The 17,940-nt window shown below is 49.9% G+C and overlaps 1 protein-coding gene across 2 annotated transcripts in view; it reads left to right on the forward strand.

Annotated features, from left to right (window-relative positions):
- The window catches only part of LOC139280933 (arf-GAP with dual PH domain-containing protein 1-like), a 728,784-nt gene that overhangs the window by 149,600 nt on the left and 561,244 nt on the right, over positions 1-17,940 (forward strand). For both annotated transcript variants that reach the window (XM_070900744.1, XM_070900743.1), the window contains exon 2: positions 13,485-13,615. In XM_070900744.1, coding sequence (XP_070756845.1) covers positions 13,485-13,615 — 131 coding nt within the window. The remainder of the gene's footprint in view (positions 1-13,484; positions 13,616-17,940) is intronic.

Raw genomic sequence — 17,940 nt, forward strand, 5'->3', positions numbered from 1 at the left:
ACCATTTTGCTTTTAGCTGTAAGCTAAAGTGGTTTAGCGAAGCTGATTGATGCTAATTTCAGCGTAGTACAGTCCCACTGCTTCATTTGCTTATACCTCATGCACTGGGGTGTAATTTGGGAGTGACATTACTGTATAACCAAAGTTTCCATCCACAATGTTCCATATTTACACACAATCCCAAACATTTTGACTGTAGTATTAATGGAGTTATAACTGGATAAGTTATTCAGCCCATCTATTCTGTGACTTGGTAATTCGTAACAGTCTACTTAAAGGAGTTGATCTCAGTGCATCTTTCAGGCAAACATCAGTTCACAGCTGCTGTACTTTTACACATGATTTAATCTATTGAGTGATGGCTCAAGAAATTTACAAGGAAAATAATGGATTTTCATGAACAAAGGGTCTCTCTGACCTTATCCAAATTAGGCACCAGTGTATGATGAGGTATATGTAAATGGGACTGTACTCTGCTGGGATCAGCATCAGTCAGCTGCGTTTAACCACTTGATTGCTTCCATTTGTTATACGAACATAAGAACATAAGAAATAGGAACAGGAGTAGGCTCCACCATTTAATACAATCATGGCTGATCTGATCATGGACTCAGCTCCACTTCCCCACCCGCTCCCCATATCCCCTTATCGTTTAAGAAACTCTCTATTTCTGTCTGAAATTTATTTAATGTCCCAGCTTCCACAGCTCTCTGGCAGCGAATTCCACAGATTTACAACCCTCTGAGAGAAGAAATTCTTCTTCATTTCAGTTTTAAATGGGCGGCCCCTTATTCTAAGATCATGCCCTCTAGTTCTAGTCTCCCCCATCAGTGAAACATCCTCTCTGCATCCACCTTGTCAAGCCCCCTCATATTCTTATACGTTTCGATAAGATCACGTCTCATTCTTCTGAATTCCAATGAGTCGAGGCCCAACCTACTCAACCTTTCCTCATAAGTCAACCCCCTCATCTCCGGAATCAACCGAGTGAACCTTCTCTGAACTGCCTCCAAAGCAAGTATATCCTTTCGTAAATATGGAAACCAAAACTGCACGCAGCATTCCAGGTGTGGCCTCATCAAAACCCTGTATAACTGTAGCAAGACTTCCCTGCTTTTATACTCCATCCCCTTTGCAATAAAGGCCAAGATACCATTGGCCTTCCTGATCACTTGCTGTACCTGCATACTATCCTTTTGTGTTTCATGCAAAAGTCCCCCAGGTCCCGCTGTACTGCAGCACTTTGCAATCTTTCTCCATTTAAATAACAACTTGCTCTTTGACTTTTTTCTGCCTCACACTTTCCAACATTATACTCCATCTGACAAATTTTTGCCCACTCACTTAGCCTGTCTATGTCCTATGTCTATGTTATCTTCATAGGCCTTGATATCAAGCCATGGGAGAGCAGTGTACAAATGCTGCAACACATTCACCAGCAATGTCTCGTTTTAATGCTGGTTTATGTTAAAGTGTTTAATACCGCTACTGAAAGATGAGAGAGGGAGATGTCAGACACGTGCCTTAAGTGTCTGTTTGTTTATACCCCACGTTATCATTTCAAGGCTTCTTTTTAAATTTCAGTCCAATGAAAACCGCCCCATACTGCACCAATGTGAATATTACCCAGTGCTCTCATGGCCTGGCCTCTCGGAGTCAGACCAGCAACACATCGTCCGCAGTCTTGTGGAATGAGCATGTTGGCAACGACTATGAAGAGGCTGGAGACAGGACAAACTGATGTCCCATCATGTCCTTCTGGCCACAGAGGAGGAGATTTTCATCCAATAAGGTTCCCATGGATTTGAAATCACGAACCAGTCACTCTGAACACATTCCTGCTGCTTATTGCCAAACCCTGCTTACATTATCAATCTGTTTTACATTTTAATTTGCCATGAATATTTTTTTTAAAAAAGAGAGGTGCACTTTGCTCAGACAGTGGTGGAATTGAGTGTGTGGGTCAACATATTGCACAGATAACCTTCAGCAAAGCAGCACACTACATTAATCCCAGTACTGACTTGGACGCAGCATAGGGAGGGGGCTTGGGTGGTCAGGACCCCCCCTCCCCCCACCTGGAATGGAGCCTGCCCAATTGTCCCTCTGTGCTGGCCCCAGGCGATGGGTTACCCCCTGCACGAGGAAAATGCACCACATCATTTATTATACAATTTATTCATCTACCCCCTCATTTATTATGCAGATTATCAATCTATCCCATAATTTAATATGTAAATTATTCATTTATCCCATAAATGATTATATAAAATATTAGGCTGTTAATGAGATATGTGGAACTCCAGGAAACCACACTGAATTACCCAGCGTGGCAGCAGTGTGAATTACACTGGGGAAATATCTTGGGCCGGTGACTAAGATTATTCCACGGGCAGCTGAGGAATATTTAAGAAGCAGGGAGCTGTTACAGACACTGAAGTAATGCCGAGCCAGTGAGTATCAGTATCTAGAGGGATCAACAGGCAGCAGCAGGGATTGCATTAGACTGACAAATGCTAGTTGTTGATCCAGGAAAGCTGTAGGGTCAATGAGTTGTGTCGAGGAGAGAGAGATTTGTACGTACTTGCATTTCCTGAGAGTTTGTACACGTCGGACTGCATCAGCTCACTTGTTTACTCTCCAGAACAATGCAATATATTCAATCCTTGTCTTTCTTGCTCTAGCTCACCCCAACAATCTGTTTTCCCCTGGGATAAGATACTGGCTCCTGCCATGGTACAGATCCACACACGTCTCCTCGTCCACTACCTCACTCATATGCTCATTTATACAGCACCCTTCACAATCGATGTTTAAATGTAGTCACTGTTGTAATGTGGGAAACACAGCAGCCAATGTGCGCACAGCAAGCTCCCACAATAACCAGATAATCTGTTTTATTAACTGGCCAGGACTCCAGGGATAACTCTCCTGCTCTTCTTCCAAATAGTGGCCGTGGGATCCTTAACATCCACCTGAGCAGGCCGGCAGGGACTCGATTTAACGTCTCATCTGAAAGGTGGCCCCTCTGACAGTGCGGCGCTCCCTCAGAACTGCCCCTCCGACAGTGCGGCACTCCCTCAGTACTGCCCCTCCGACAGTGCGGCACTCCCTCAGTACTGCCCCTCCGACAGTGCGGCGCTCCCTCAGTACTGCCCCTCCGACAGTGCAGCACTCCCTCAGTACTGCCCCTCCGACAGTGCGGCGCTCCCTCAGTACTGCCCCTCCGACAGTGCAGCACTCCCTCAGTACTGCCCCTCCGACAGTGCAGCACTCCCTCAGCACTGCCCCTCCGACAGTCCGGTGCACCCTCAGTACTGCCCCTCCGACAGTGCAGCACTCCCTCAGTACTGCCCCTCCGACAGTGCAGCACTCCCTCAGCACTGCCCCTCCGACAGTGCGGCGCTCCCTCAGTACTGCCCCTCCGACAGTGCAGCACTCCCTCAGTACTGCCCCTCCGACAGTGCGGCGCTCCCTCAGTACTGCCCCTCCGACAGTGCAGCACTCCCTCAGCACTGCCCCTCCGACAGTCCGGTGCACCCTCAGTACTGCCCCTCCGACAGTGCAACACTCCCTCAGTACTGCCCCTCCAACAGTGCGGCACTCCCTCAGTACTGCCCCTCCGACAGTGCGGCACTCCCTCAGTACTGCCCCTCCAACAGTGCGGTACTCCCTCAGTACTGCCCCTCCAACAGTGCTGCACTCCCTCAGCACTGCACTGTGAGAGTCAGGCTGGATTTTGTGCTCCAGTCCCTGGAGTGGGACTTGAACCCCACGACCCCGACTCTGAGGCAAGAGTGCTGCCCACTGAGCCACTGCCGACACTGAAAGCCCGCGGGAACACTTCATCATAGGCAGTCCCTCGGAATCGAGGAAGACTTGCTTCCACTCTTAAAATGAGTCCTTAGGTGGCTGAACAGTCCAATACGAGAACCACAGTCTCTGTTACAGGTGGGACAGACAGTGGTTGAGGGAAGGGGTGGGTGGGGAGTCTGGTTTGCCGCACGCTCCTTCCGCTGCCTGCGCTTGGTTTCTGCATGCTCTCAGCGACGTGACTCGAGGTGCTCAGCGCCCTCTCGGATGCACTTCCTCCACTTAGGGTGGTCTTGGGCCAGGGACTCCCAGATGTCAGTGGGGATGTCGCACTTTATCAGGGGAGGCTTTGAGGGTGTCCTTGAAATGTTTCCGCTGCCCACCTTTGGCTGGTTTGCCGTGAAGGAGTGCGAGTAGAGCGCTTGCTTTGGGAGTCTCGTGTCTGGCATGCGAACAATGTGGCCCCCAGCGGAGCTGATCGAGTGTGGTCAGTGCTTCGATGCTGGGGATGTTGGCCTGGTCGAGGACACTGATGTTGGTCCGTCTGTCCTCCCAACTTACTCCCAGTGGAGGTTACACTCAATTCCTTTTTAAGAATCACGGAGGAATTAGAGTTGTTTCTGGTGAGTTTTATTCGTAATTATCTGGAAGGTTTGGAAAGAAATAATGAGCATGAATCGTGGTGCAAGCTGTGTGTTGGCAGTCTCCAGTGGCATTGCTCCAAGCTCATACACTGGCAATGCTGGGAATAAAGAGACCCCAGTAACAAGACAAGAAGCATTGTGTTTCTAATGAAGTTTAAATGAATACAACAGAAACATATGGAATAATGGCTTTTGCTGTTGTGTGGAGCATCGGTTCAGCAGGTCAGCAAATGTGAATCATCAGATTCCATTCCCACCTGTTGTGTAATGTTGCACCTTTCACTGGCACAGCCCACAACCTGATCCAAAGCTTCCTGTGTACGACCCTCACTCTCACTCACTCACACTCTCACTCACTCTCACTCACTCACACTCTCACTCACTCTCACTCACTCACACTCTCACTCACTCTCACTCACTCTCACTCTCACTCACTCTCACTCACTCTCACTCACTCTCACTCTCACTCTCACTCTCACTCTCACTCTCACTCACTCTCACTCACTCACACTCTCACTCACTCTCACTCACTCACTCACTCACTCACACTCTCACTCTCTCACTCACTCTCACTCACTCACTCACACTCTCACTCACTCACTCACACTCTCACTCACTCACACTCTTGCTCACTCACTCACACTCTCACACTCTCACTCACTCTCACTCTCACTCACTCACACTCTCACTCTCACTCACACTCTCACTCACTCACTCTCACTCTCACTCACTCTCACTCACTCACACTCTCACTCTCACTCACTCTCACTCACACTCTCACTCACTCTCACTCACTCACTCTCTCACTCACTCTCACTCACTCTCACTCTCACTCTCACTCTCTCACTCACTCTCACTCTCACTCACTCTCACTCACTCACACTCTCACTCACTCTCACTCTCACTCACTCACTCTCACTCACTTACACTCTCACTCACTCTCACTCTCACTCACACTCTCACTCTCACTCACACTCTCACTCACTCACACTCTCACTCTCTCACTCACTCTCACTCACTCTCACACACTCTCACTCTCTCACTCACTCTCACTCTCACTCTCACTCACTCTCACTCACTTACACTCTCACTCACTCTCACTCACACTCTCACTCACTCTCACTCACTTACACTCTCACTCACTCTCACTCACACTCTCACTCACTCTCACTCACTTACACTCTCACTCTCACTCACTCACACTCACTCACACTCTCACTCACTCTCACTCACTTACACTCTTACTCACTCTCACTCACTCACACTCTCACTCACTCTCATTCTCACTCACACTCTCACTCACTCTCACTCACTCACACTCTCACTCTCACACACTCTCACTCTCACTCACACTCACACTCTCACTCACTCACACTCTCACTCTCACTCTCACTCACTTACACTCTCACTCACTCTCACTCACACTCTCACTCACTCTCACTCACTTACACTCTCACTCACTTACACTCTCACTCACTCTCACTCACTCACTCACACTCTCACTCACTCTCACTCACTCTCACTCACTCTCACTCACTTACACTCTTACTCACTCTCACTCACTCTCACTCACTCACACTCTCACTCACTCTCATTCTCACTCACACTCACTCACTCTCACTCACTCACACTATCACTCTCACACACTCTCACTCTCACTCACACTCACACTCTCACTCACTCACACTCTCACTCTCACTCACTCTCACACTCACTCTCACTTTCACTCACACTCTCACTCTCACTCACTCTCAGTCACTCTCACACTCACTCTCACTTTCACTCACACTCTCACTCTCACTCACTCTCACTCTCACTCACTCACACTCTCACTCACTCACACTCTCACTCTCACTCACTCTCACTTTCACTCACACTCTCACTCTCACTCACTCACACTCACTCTCACTCTCACTCACACTCTCACTCACTCACACTCTCACTCTCACTCACTCTCACTTTCACTCACACTCTCACTCTCACTCTCACTCACTCTCACTCTCACTCACACTCTCACTCACACTCTCACACTCTCACTTTCACTCACACTCTCTCTCACTCTCACTCTCACACTCTCACTTTAACTCACACTCTCACTCACTCACACTCTCACTCTCACTCACTCTCACTCTCACTTTCACGTACACTCTCTTTCACTCACACTCTCACTTTCACTCACTCACACACTCACTCTCACTTTCACTCACACTCTCACTCTCACTCACTCTCACTCTCACTCACTCACACTCTCATTCACTCACACTCTCACTCACTCACACTCTCACTCTCACTCACTCTCACTCTCACTCACTTTCACTCACACTCTCACTCACTCTCACTTTCACTCACACTCTCACTCTCACTCACTCTCACTCACTCACACTCTCACTCTCACTCACACTCTCACTCACTCACACTCTCACTCACTCACACTCTCACTCACACTCTCACTCACTCTCACTTTCACTCACACTCTCACTCTCACTCACTCTCACTCACACTCTCACTCACTCTCACTTTCACTCACACTCTCACTCTCACTCTCACTCTCACTCACACTCTCACTCACTCTCACTCTCACTCTCACTCACACTCACACTCACACTCACTCTCACTTTCACTCACACTCTCACTCTCACTCTTACTCACTCTCACTCTCACTCACACTCTCACTCTCACTCACTCTCACTTTCACTCACACTCTCACTTTCACTCACACTCTCACTTTCACTCACTCTCACTTTCACTCACACTCTCACTTTCACTCACACTCTCACTTTCACTCACACTCTCACTCTCACTCTCACTCACTCTCACTCACACTCTCACTCACTCTCACTCTCACTCACTCTCACACTCACACTCTCACTCACTCACACTCTCACTCTCACTCTCTCTCACTCTCACTTTCACTCACACTCTCACTCACTCTCACTCTCACTCACTCTCTCTCACTCTCACTTTCACTCACACTCTCACTCACTCTCACTCACACTCTCACTCTCACACTCTCACTTTCACTCACACTCTCACTCACTCTCACTCACACTCTCACTCTCACTCTCACACTCTCACTTTCACTCACACTCTCACTCACTCACACTCTCACTCTCACTCACTCTCACTCTCACTTTCACTTACACTCTCTTTCACTCACACTCTCACTTTCACTCACTCTCACACTCACTCTCACTTTCACTCACACTCTCACTCTCACTCACTCTCACTCTCACTCACTCACACTCTCACTCACTCACACTCTCACTCTCACTCTCACTCACACTCTCACTCACTCACACTCTCACTCACTCACACTCTCACTCACACTCTCACTCACACTCTCACTCTCACTCTCACTCACACTCTCACTCACACTCTCACTCACTCTCACTTTCACTCACACTCACACTCACACTCTCACTCACTCTCACTTTCACTCACACTCTCACTCTCACTCTTACTCACTCTCACTCTCACTCACACTCTCACTCTCACTCACTCTCACTTTCACTCACACTCTCACTTTCACTCACACTCTCACTTTCACTCACTCTCACTTTCACTCACACTCTCACTTTCACTCACACTCTCACTTTCACTCACACTCTCACTCTCACTCACTCTCACTCACTCTCACACTCACACTCTCACTCACTCACACTCTCACTCTCACTCTCTCTCACTCTCACTTTCACTCACACTCTCACTCACTCTCACTCTCACTCTCACTCACACTCTCACTCACACTCTCACTCACACTCACACTCTCACACTCTCACTTTCACTCACACTCTCACTCACTCTCACTCACACTCTCACTCTCACTCTCACACTCTCACTTTCACTCACACTCTCACTCACTCACACTCTCACTCTCACTCACTCTCACTCTCACTTTCACTTACACTCTCTTTCACTCACACTCTCACTTTCACTCACTCTCACACTCACTCTCACTTCACTCACACTCTCACTCACTCTCACTCTCACTCACTCACACTCTCACTCACTCACACTCTCACTCTCACTCTCACTCTCACTTTCACTCTCACTCTCACTCACTCTCACTCTCACTTTCACTCACTTTCACTCACACTCTCACTCACTCTCACTTTCACTCACACTCTCACTCTCACTCACTCTCACTCTCACTCACTCACACTCTCACTCTCACTCACACTCTCACTCACTCACACTCTCACTCACTCACACTCTCACTCACACTCTCACTCACTCTCACTTTCACTCACACTCTCACTCTCACTCACACTCTCACTCACTCTCACTTTCACTCACACTCTCACTCTCTCTCACTCTCACTCACACTCTCACTCACTCTCACTTTCACTCACACTCACACTCACACTCTCACTCACTCTCACTTTCACTCACACTCACACTCACACTCTCACTCACTCTCACTTTCACTCACACTCTCACTCTCACTCTCACTCACACTCACTCTCACTCTCACTCACACTCTCACTCTCACTCACTCTCACTTTCACTCACACTCTCACTTTCACTCACACTCTCACTTTCACTCACTCTCACACTCACTCTCACTTTCACTCACACTCTCACTCTCTCTCACTCTCACTCACTCTCACTTTCACTCACACTCTCACTCACACTCACTCTCTCACTCTCACTCTCACTCACACTCTCACTCTCACTTTCACTCACACTCTCACTCTCTCTCACTCTCACTCACTTTCACTCACACTCTCTCACTCTCACTCACACTCTCACTCACACTCTCACTCTCACTCTCACTCTCACTCACACTCTCACTCTCACTCTCACTCACACTCTCACTCACACTCTCACTCACTCTCACTTTCACTCACACTCTCACTCTCACTCTTACTCACTCTCACTCTCACTCACACTCTCACTCTCACTCACTCTCACTTTCACTCACACTCTCACTTTCACTCACACTCTCACTTTCACTCACTCTCACTTCACTCACACTCTCACTTTCACTCACACTCTCACTTTCACTCACACTCTCACTCTCACTCTCACTCACTCTCACTCACTCTCACACTCACACTCTCACTCACTCACACTCTCACTCTCTCTCCTCTCTCTTTCACTCACACTCTCACTCACTCTCACTCTCACTCACACTTCACTCACACTCACACTCTACACTCTCACTTTCACTCACACTCTCACTCACTCTCACTCACACTCTCACTCTCACTCTCACACTCTCACTTTCACTCACACTCCTCACTCACTCACACTCTCACTCTCACTCACTCTCACTCTCACTTTCACTTACACTCTCTTTCACTCACACTCTCACTTTCACTCACTCTCACTCTCACTCTCACTTTCACTCACACTCTCACTCTCACTCACTCTCACTCTCACTCCTCACTCACACTCTCACTCACTCACACTCTCACTCACTCACACTCTCACTCACTCACACTCCTCACTCACTCTCACTCACTTTCACTCACACTCTCACTCACTCTCACCTTCACTCACACTCACTCTCACTCACTCTCACTCTCACTCACTCACACTCTCACTCTCACTCACACTCTCACTCACTCACACTCTCACTCACTCACACTCTCACTCACTCACACTCTCACTCACTCTCACTTTCACTCACACTCTCACTCTCACTCACACTCTCACTCACTCTCACTTTCACTCACACTCTCACTCTCACTCTCTCTCACTTTCACTCACACTCACACTCTCACTCACTCTCACTTTCACTCACTCTCACTCTCACTCTCACTCACACTCACTCTCACTCTCACTCACACTCTCACTCTCACTCACTCTCACTTTCACTCACACTCTCACTTTCACTCACACTCTCACTTTCACTCACTCTCACTTTCACTCACACTCTCAATCTCTCTCACTCTCACTCACTCTCACTTTCACTCACACTCTCACTCACACTCACTCTCACTCTCACTCTCACTCACACTCTCACTCTCACTCACTTTCACTCACACTCTCACTCTCTCTCACTCTCACTCACTTTCACTCACACTCTCTCACTCTCACTCACACTCTCACTCACACTCTCACTCTCACTCTCACTCACACTCTCACTCTCACTCTCACTCACACTCTCACTCACACTCTCACTCACTCTCACTTTCACTCACACTCTCACTCACACTCACTCTCTCACTCTCACTCTCACTCTCACTCACTTTCACTCACACTCTCACTCACTCACTCTCACTCTCACTTTCACTCACACTCTCACTCACACTCTCACTCACACTCTCACTCACTCTCACTTTCACTCACACTCTCACTCACACTCTCACTCACTCTCACTTTCACTCACACTCTCACTCACACTCTCACTCTCACTCTCACTCTCACTCACACTCTCACTCACTCTCACTCACACTCTCACTCTCACTCACACTCTCACTCACTCTCACTTTCACTCACACTCTCACTCACACTCTCACTCACTCTCACTTTCACTCACACTCTCACTCACACTCTCACTCACACTCTCACTCACTCTCACTCACACTCTCACTCTCACTCACACTCTCACTCACTCTCACTTTCACTCACACTCTCACTCACACTCTCACTCACTCTCACTTTCACTCACACTCTCACTCACACTCTCACTCACACTCTCACTCACTCTCACTTTCACTCACACTCTCACTCTCACTCTCTCTCACTCTCACTTTCACTCACACTCTCACTTTCACTCACACTCTCATTTTCACTCACACTCTCACTCTCACTCTCACTCACTCTCACTCTCACTCACACTCTCACTCACTCTCACTCACTCACACTCTCACTCACTCACACTCTCACTCACTCACACTCACACTCTCACTTTCACTCACACTCTCACTCTCACTTTCACTCACACTCTCACTCTCACTTTCACTCACACTCTCACTCTCACTCACTCACACTCTCACTCTCACTCTCACACTCTCACTCTCACTCACACTCACTCACACTCTCACTTACACTCTCACTCACACTCTCACTCACTCACTCACACTCTCACTCACAATCACTCACACTCTCACTCACACACTCTCACTCACACTCATTCACACTCTCACTCACACACTCACACTCACTCACACTCTCACTCACACACTCACACTCACTCACACTCTCACTCACACACTCTCACTCACTCACACTCACACTCTCATTCACACTCTTACTCTCACTCACACACTCTCACTCTCACTCACTCTCACTCACACACTCTCATTCTCACACACTCTCACTCTCTCACACACTCTAACACTCACTCTCACTCTCACACTGAGAGAGTGTGTGAGTGTGTGAGAGCTGGGCGGGAGGTGAGTAGGTCTGCAAGGAAAAGGAAAGTGATTGGTTTTTTACCAATTATTTTCAAAATCTTTTTGGGTAATTTAATTTAAAAGTGTGTTGGGAATGTTTGTTGGATTTTTTTAGTCAAGCTTTTGAAAAATTATTTTTATTCTTTTTTTGGCGATAGGCCGAACCCACAGCCTGGGGGTAAATTTTTATAGTTTTTTTTTTGCCCATTTTCTTTAAACACCGTCCAATCGACCCTAAATTGTACTCTTTCGCCCAGATTGGGGGCAGGCCCATGTTTTTAGCTGGGTGGATTTTTTAATTGTTTTTCGTGATGTTTTCGCCGGCAATTCTGGATGAGCTGTTTCAGTTCAGAAAGAAAGTCTCGCATTTATCTGGTGCCTTTCCTGATCTCATTACCTTCCAAAGTGCTTTACAGCCAATGAAATGCAGTCAGTGGCGCAACGCAGGAAAGCAGTCTGGGTGCAGCGAGGCCCCACAAACAGCAATGCTCTTCTTCGAATTAGTGCCGTGGCACCTTTAATATCCGCCTGAGAGGGCAGACTTGGATTAGCGTCTCATCGGAAAGACAGCCCCTCTAACAGTGCAGCACTCCCTCAGCACTGCGCTCTGGAGTGGGGCTGGAACCCACAGCCTTCTGATTCCAAGGCGGGGGTGCTGCCCACTGAGCCATGCCTGACACCGAGCAAGGGAATGGGGTTGTGGGGGGTGGAGAGAAAGTATGTTACCCTTAAATCCCTGAATCCTTCAATGGATAAACATTCCGTGTGGTCTGCCACTGTGATAAACAGTTCAAAGGGAAAAACTTACCAATACGAGAATAGGAAATACAAACAGAAAATGTGGGGGATATACATCAGGTCGATAGGCATCTGTGAAGATGAAATGCAGATTGCTGTTTGAAGTGGGGAACCCTTGCTCTGCAGGCTCATTTCCTGGTCTGTTCTGAGCACTTTCTTTCTGCCTTACCACAGAGCACAGCTCCATCAAGTCCCTGAACTAAAGGGGAAGTGGTACCTGTGGCAGTGCAGCACTCACTGGGTTCCATGCCCAGGTTGTGTGCCCAGTCACTGGCAGGGGCCAGGAAGCCCTGAGACCACAGTGCTACACACTCAGCCGTGCTGACACAGAGTTAGTTGATGTCAGTGAGGCACCGCTGCCCTCAGTACCCCTGGTTAAGGATGGACATGCGTGTGTGGGCAGGTCGGACAAGCACAGGATCAAGGCTAGTCGGGGTGTGTCCACACTGACATAACCCTCCGACACGCAAACCAGCCTCCCTCACAGAGTGGTATTTTCACACAAAGGGTGACGGAAATCTGGAACGCTCTTCCCTCAAAAAGCTGCTGAGGTCAATTGACATTTTCAAAATTGAGATTGATCGACCTTTGTTGGGTTAAGGGTAGTAAGGGATATGGAACCAAGGTGGGTAAATGGAGCTGAGATACTGATTGACAATCATATCATTGAATGGTGGAACAGGCTCGGGGCGGGGCTGAATGGCCTCCTCTGTTCCTGTGTTTCCTCAGTCAGTGCGAGAGGATCTGCTGCTGGTATCTCAGTGCCTGCACAAAAGGAAAGAACATTAATTGAAGAAAAGGAGAAAGGATATTAATGCACCATGGCTCCCATTGATAAATCAGTCCTAACCTAATGGAAACTTTGTTCTTTGTTATTTTTCAGATTGCGACTGGGCGTCTTTTACTCTTGGAGTTTTTATCTGTTTAAATTGTTCAGGAATTCATCGAAATATCCCTCAAGTTAGCAAAGTGAAGTCTGTTCGGTTAGATGCCTGGGAGGATGATGAAGTTAAGGTAAGTCTGTGCGTGGGAATTCAGTTCCAGTCTCCCCCATCAGTGGAAACATCCTCTCTGCATCCACCTTGTCAAGCCCCCTCATAATCTTATACGTTTCGATAAGATCACCTCTCATTCTTCTGAATTCCAATGAGTAGAGGCCCAACCTACTCAACCTTCCCTCATAAGTCAACCCCCTCATCCCCGCAATCAACCGAGTGAACCTTCTCTGAACTGCCTCCAAAGCAAGTATATCCTTTCTTAAATATGGAAACCAAAACTGCACGCAGTATTCCAGGTGTGGCCTCACCAATACGTTTATAAAGCTGTAGCAAGACTTCTCTGCTTTTATACTCCATCCCCTTTCCAATAAAGGCCAAGACACCTTTGGCCTTCCTGATCACTTGCTGTACCTGCATACTAACCTTTTGTGTTTCATGCACAAGTACCTCCAGGTCCCGCTGTACTGCAGCACTTTGCAATCTTTCTCCTTTTAAATAATAACTTGGTCTTTGATTTAACTCCATCTGCCAAATTTTTGCCCACTCACTGAGTCTGTCTATGTCATTTTGCAGATGGATGTGTGGGGCGACCAATGACGGGAGTGTGGGGGTAGGGCATCCTGAGCACCCCTCCAGGAATGCATGCAATCAGTGTTGGCCGTGACTGAGCCGGACACAGACTGAGACTGAGCCGGACACAGACTGTGAGTGAGCCAGACACAGCGCTCTGTGACTGAGCCGGACACAGACTGTGAGTGAGCCAGACACAGCGCTCTGTGACTGAGCCGGACACAGACTGAGACTGAGCCGGACACAGACTGTGACTGAGCCGGACACAGTGCTCTGTGACTGAGCCGGACACAGACTGTGACTGAGCCGGCCACAGACTGTGACTGAGCCGGACACAGACTGTGACTGAGCCGGCCACAGACTGTGACTGAGCCGGACACAGACTGTGACTGAGCCGGACACAGACTGTGACTGAGCCGGCCACAGACTGTGACTGAGCCGGACACAGTGCTCTGTGACTGAGCCGGACACAGACTGTGACTGAGCCGGCCACAGACTGTGACTGAGCCGGACACAGTGCTCTGTGACTGAGCCGGACACAGACTGTGACTGAGCCGGCCACAGACTGTGACTGAGCCGGACACAGTGCTCTGTGACTGAGCCGGACACTGACTGAGACTGAGCCGGACAGACTGAGACTGAGCCAGACACAGACTGTAACTGAGCCAGACATAGACTGAGACTGAGCCAGACACAGACTGTGACTGAGCCAGACACAGACTGTGACTGAGCCGGACACAGACTGAGACTGAGCCAGACACAGACTGAGAATGAGCCGGACAGACTGAGACTGAGCCAGACACAGACTGAGACTGAGCCGAACAGACTGAGACTGAGCTGGACAGACTGAGACTGAGCCAGACACAGACTGAGAATGAGCCGGACACAGACTGAGACTGAGCCGGACAGACTGAGACTGAGCCGGACACAGACTGAGACTGAGCCAGACACAGACTGAGACTGAGCCGGACACAGACTGAGACTGAGCCAGACAGACTGAGACTGAGCCAGACACAGACTGAGACTGAGCCGGACAGACTGAGACTGAGCCGGACAGACTGAGACTGAGCCAGACACAGACTGTGACTGAGCCGGACACAGACTGAGACTAAGCCGGACACAGACTGAGACTGAGCCAGACACAGACTGAGACTGAGCCGGACAGACTGGGACTGAGCCAGACACAGACTGAGACTGAGCCGGACAGACTGAGACTGAGCCAGACACAGACTGAGACTGAGCCAGACACAGACTGAGACTGAGCCGGACACAGACTGAGACTGAGCCAGACACAGACTGAGACTGAGCCGGACACAGACTGAGACTGAGCCGGACACAGACTGAGACTGAGCCGGACACAGACTGAGACTGAGCCAGACACAGACTGAGACTGAGCCAGACACAGACTGAGACTGAGCCGGACAGACTGAGACTGAGCCAGACACAGACTGAGACTGAGCCAGACACAGACTGAGACTGAGCCAGACACAGACTGAGACTGAGCCAGACACAGACTGAGACTGAGCCGGACACAGACTGAGACTGAGCCGGACACAGACTGTGAGTGAGCCAGACACAGACTGTGAGTGAGCCGGACACAGACTGAGACTGAGCCAGACAGACTGAGACTGAGCCAGACACAGACTGTGACTGAGCCGGACACAGACTGTGAGTGAGCCGGACACAGACTGAGACTGAGCCAGACACAGACTGTGAGTGAGCCGGAGACAGACTGTGACTGAGCCTGACACAGACTGTGACTGAGCCGGACACAGACTGTGACTGATCCAGACACAGACTGTGACTGAGCCAGACACAGACTGAGACTGAGCCGGACACAGACTGAGACTGAGCCAGACACAGACTGTGACTGAGCCAGACACAGACTGTGACTGAGCCAGACACAGACTGTGACTGATCCGGATACAGACTGAGACTGAGCCAGACACAGACTGAGACTGAGCCGGACACAGACTGAGACTGAGCCAGACAGACTGAGACTGAGCCAGACACAGACTGAGACTGAGCCAGACACAGACTGAGACTGAGCCGGACAAACTGAGACTGAGCCGGACAGACTGAGACTGAGCCAGACACAGACTGTGACTGAGCCGGACACAGACTGAGACTAAGCCGGACACAGACTGAGACTGAGCCAGACACAGACTGAGACTGAGCCAGACACAGACTGGGACTGAGCCGGACACAGACTGAGACTGAGCCAGACAGACTGAGACTGAGCCAGACACAGACTGAGACTGAGCCAGACACAGACTGAGACTGAGCCAGACACAGACTGAGACTGAGCCAGACACAGACTGAGACTGAGCCAGACACAGACTGAGACTGAGCCGGACACAGACTGAGACTGAGCCAAACACAGACTGAGATTGAGCCAGACACAGACTGAGACTGAGCCAGACACAGACTGAGACTGAGCCGGACAGACTGAGACTGAGCCGGACAGACTGAGACTGAGCCGGACAGACTGAGACTGAGCCAGACACAGACTGTGAGTGAGCCGGACACAGACTGAGACTGAGCCGGACACAGACTGAGACTGAGCCAGACACAGACTGAGACTGAGCCGGACAGACTGAGACTGAGCCGGACACAGACTGAGACTGAGCCAGACACAGACTGAGACTGAGCCGGACACAGACTGTGACTGAGCCGGACACAGACTGTGACTGAGCCGGCCACAGACTGTGACTGAGCCGGCCACAGACTGTGACTGAGCCGGACACAGTGCTCTGTGACTGAGCCGGACACAGACTGTGACTGAGCCGGCCACAGACTGTGACTGAGCCGGACACAGTGCTCTGTGACTGAGCCGGACACTGACTGAGACTGAGCCGGACAGACTGAGACTGAGCCAGACACAGACTGTAACTGAGCCAGACATAGACTGAGACTGAGCCAGACACAGACTGTGACTGAGCCAGACACAGACTGTGACTGAGCCGGACACAGACTGAGACTGAGCCAGACACAGACTGAGAATGAGCCGGACAGACTGAGACTGAGCCAGACACAGACTGAGACTGAGCCGAACAGACTGAGACTGAGCCGGACAGACTGAGACTGAGCCAGACACAGACTGAGAATGAGCCGGACACAGACTGAGACTGAGCCGGACAGACTGAGACTGAGCCGGACACAGACTGAGACTGAGCCGGACACAGACTGAGACTGAGCCAGACAGACTGAGACTGAGCCAGACACAGACTGAGACTGAGCCAGACACAGACTGAGACTGAGCCGGACAGACTGAGACTGAGCCGGACAGACTGAGACTGAGCCAGACACAGACTGTGACTGAGCCGGACACAGACTGAGACTAAGCCGGACACAGACTGAGACTGAGCCAGACACAGACTGAGACTGAGCCGGACAGACTGGGACTGAGCCAGACACAGACTGAGACTGAGCCGGACAGACTGAGACTGAGCCAGACACAGACTGAGACTGAGCCAGACACAGACTGAGACTGAGCCGGACACAGACTGAGACTGAGCCAGACACAGACTGAGACTGAGCCAGACACAGACTGAGACTGAGCCGGACACAGACTGAGACTGAGCCGGACACAGACTGAGACTGAGCCGGACACAGACTGAGACTGAGCCAGACACAGACTGAGACTGAGCCAGACACAGACTGAGACTGAGCCGGACAGACTGAGACTGAGCCAGACACAGACTGAGACTGAGCCAGACACAGACTGAGACTGAGCCGGACACAGACTGTGAGTGAGCCAGACACAGACTG

Source organism: Pristiophorus japonicus, chromosome 15 (assembly GCF_044704955.1).
Source record: "Pristiophorus japonicus isolate sPriJap1 chromosome 15, sPriJap1.hap1, whole genome shotgun sequence".
NCBI classification, from domain to species: Eukaryota; Metazoa; Chordata; class Chondrichthyes; family Pristiophoridae; genus Pristiophorus; species Pristiophorus japonicus.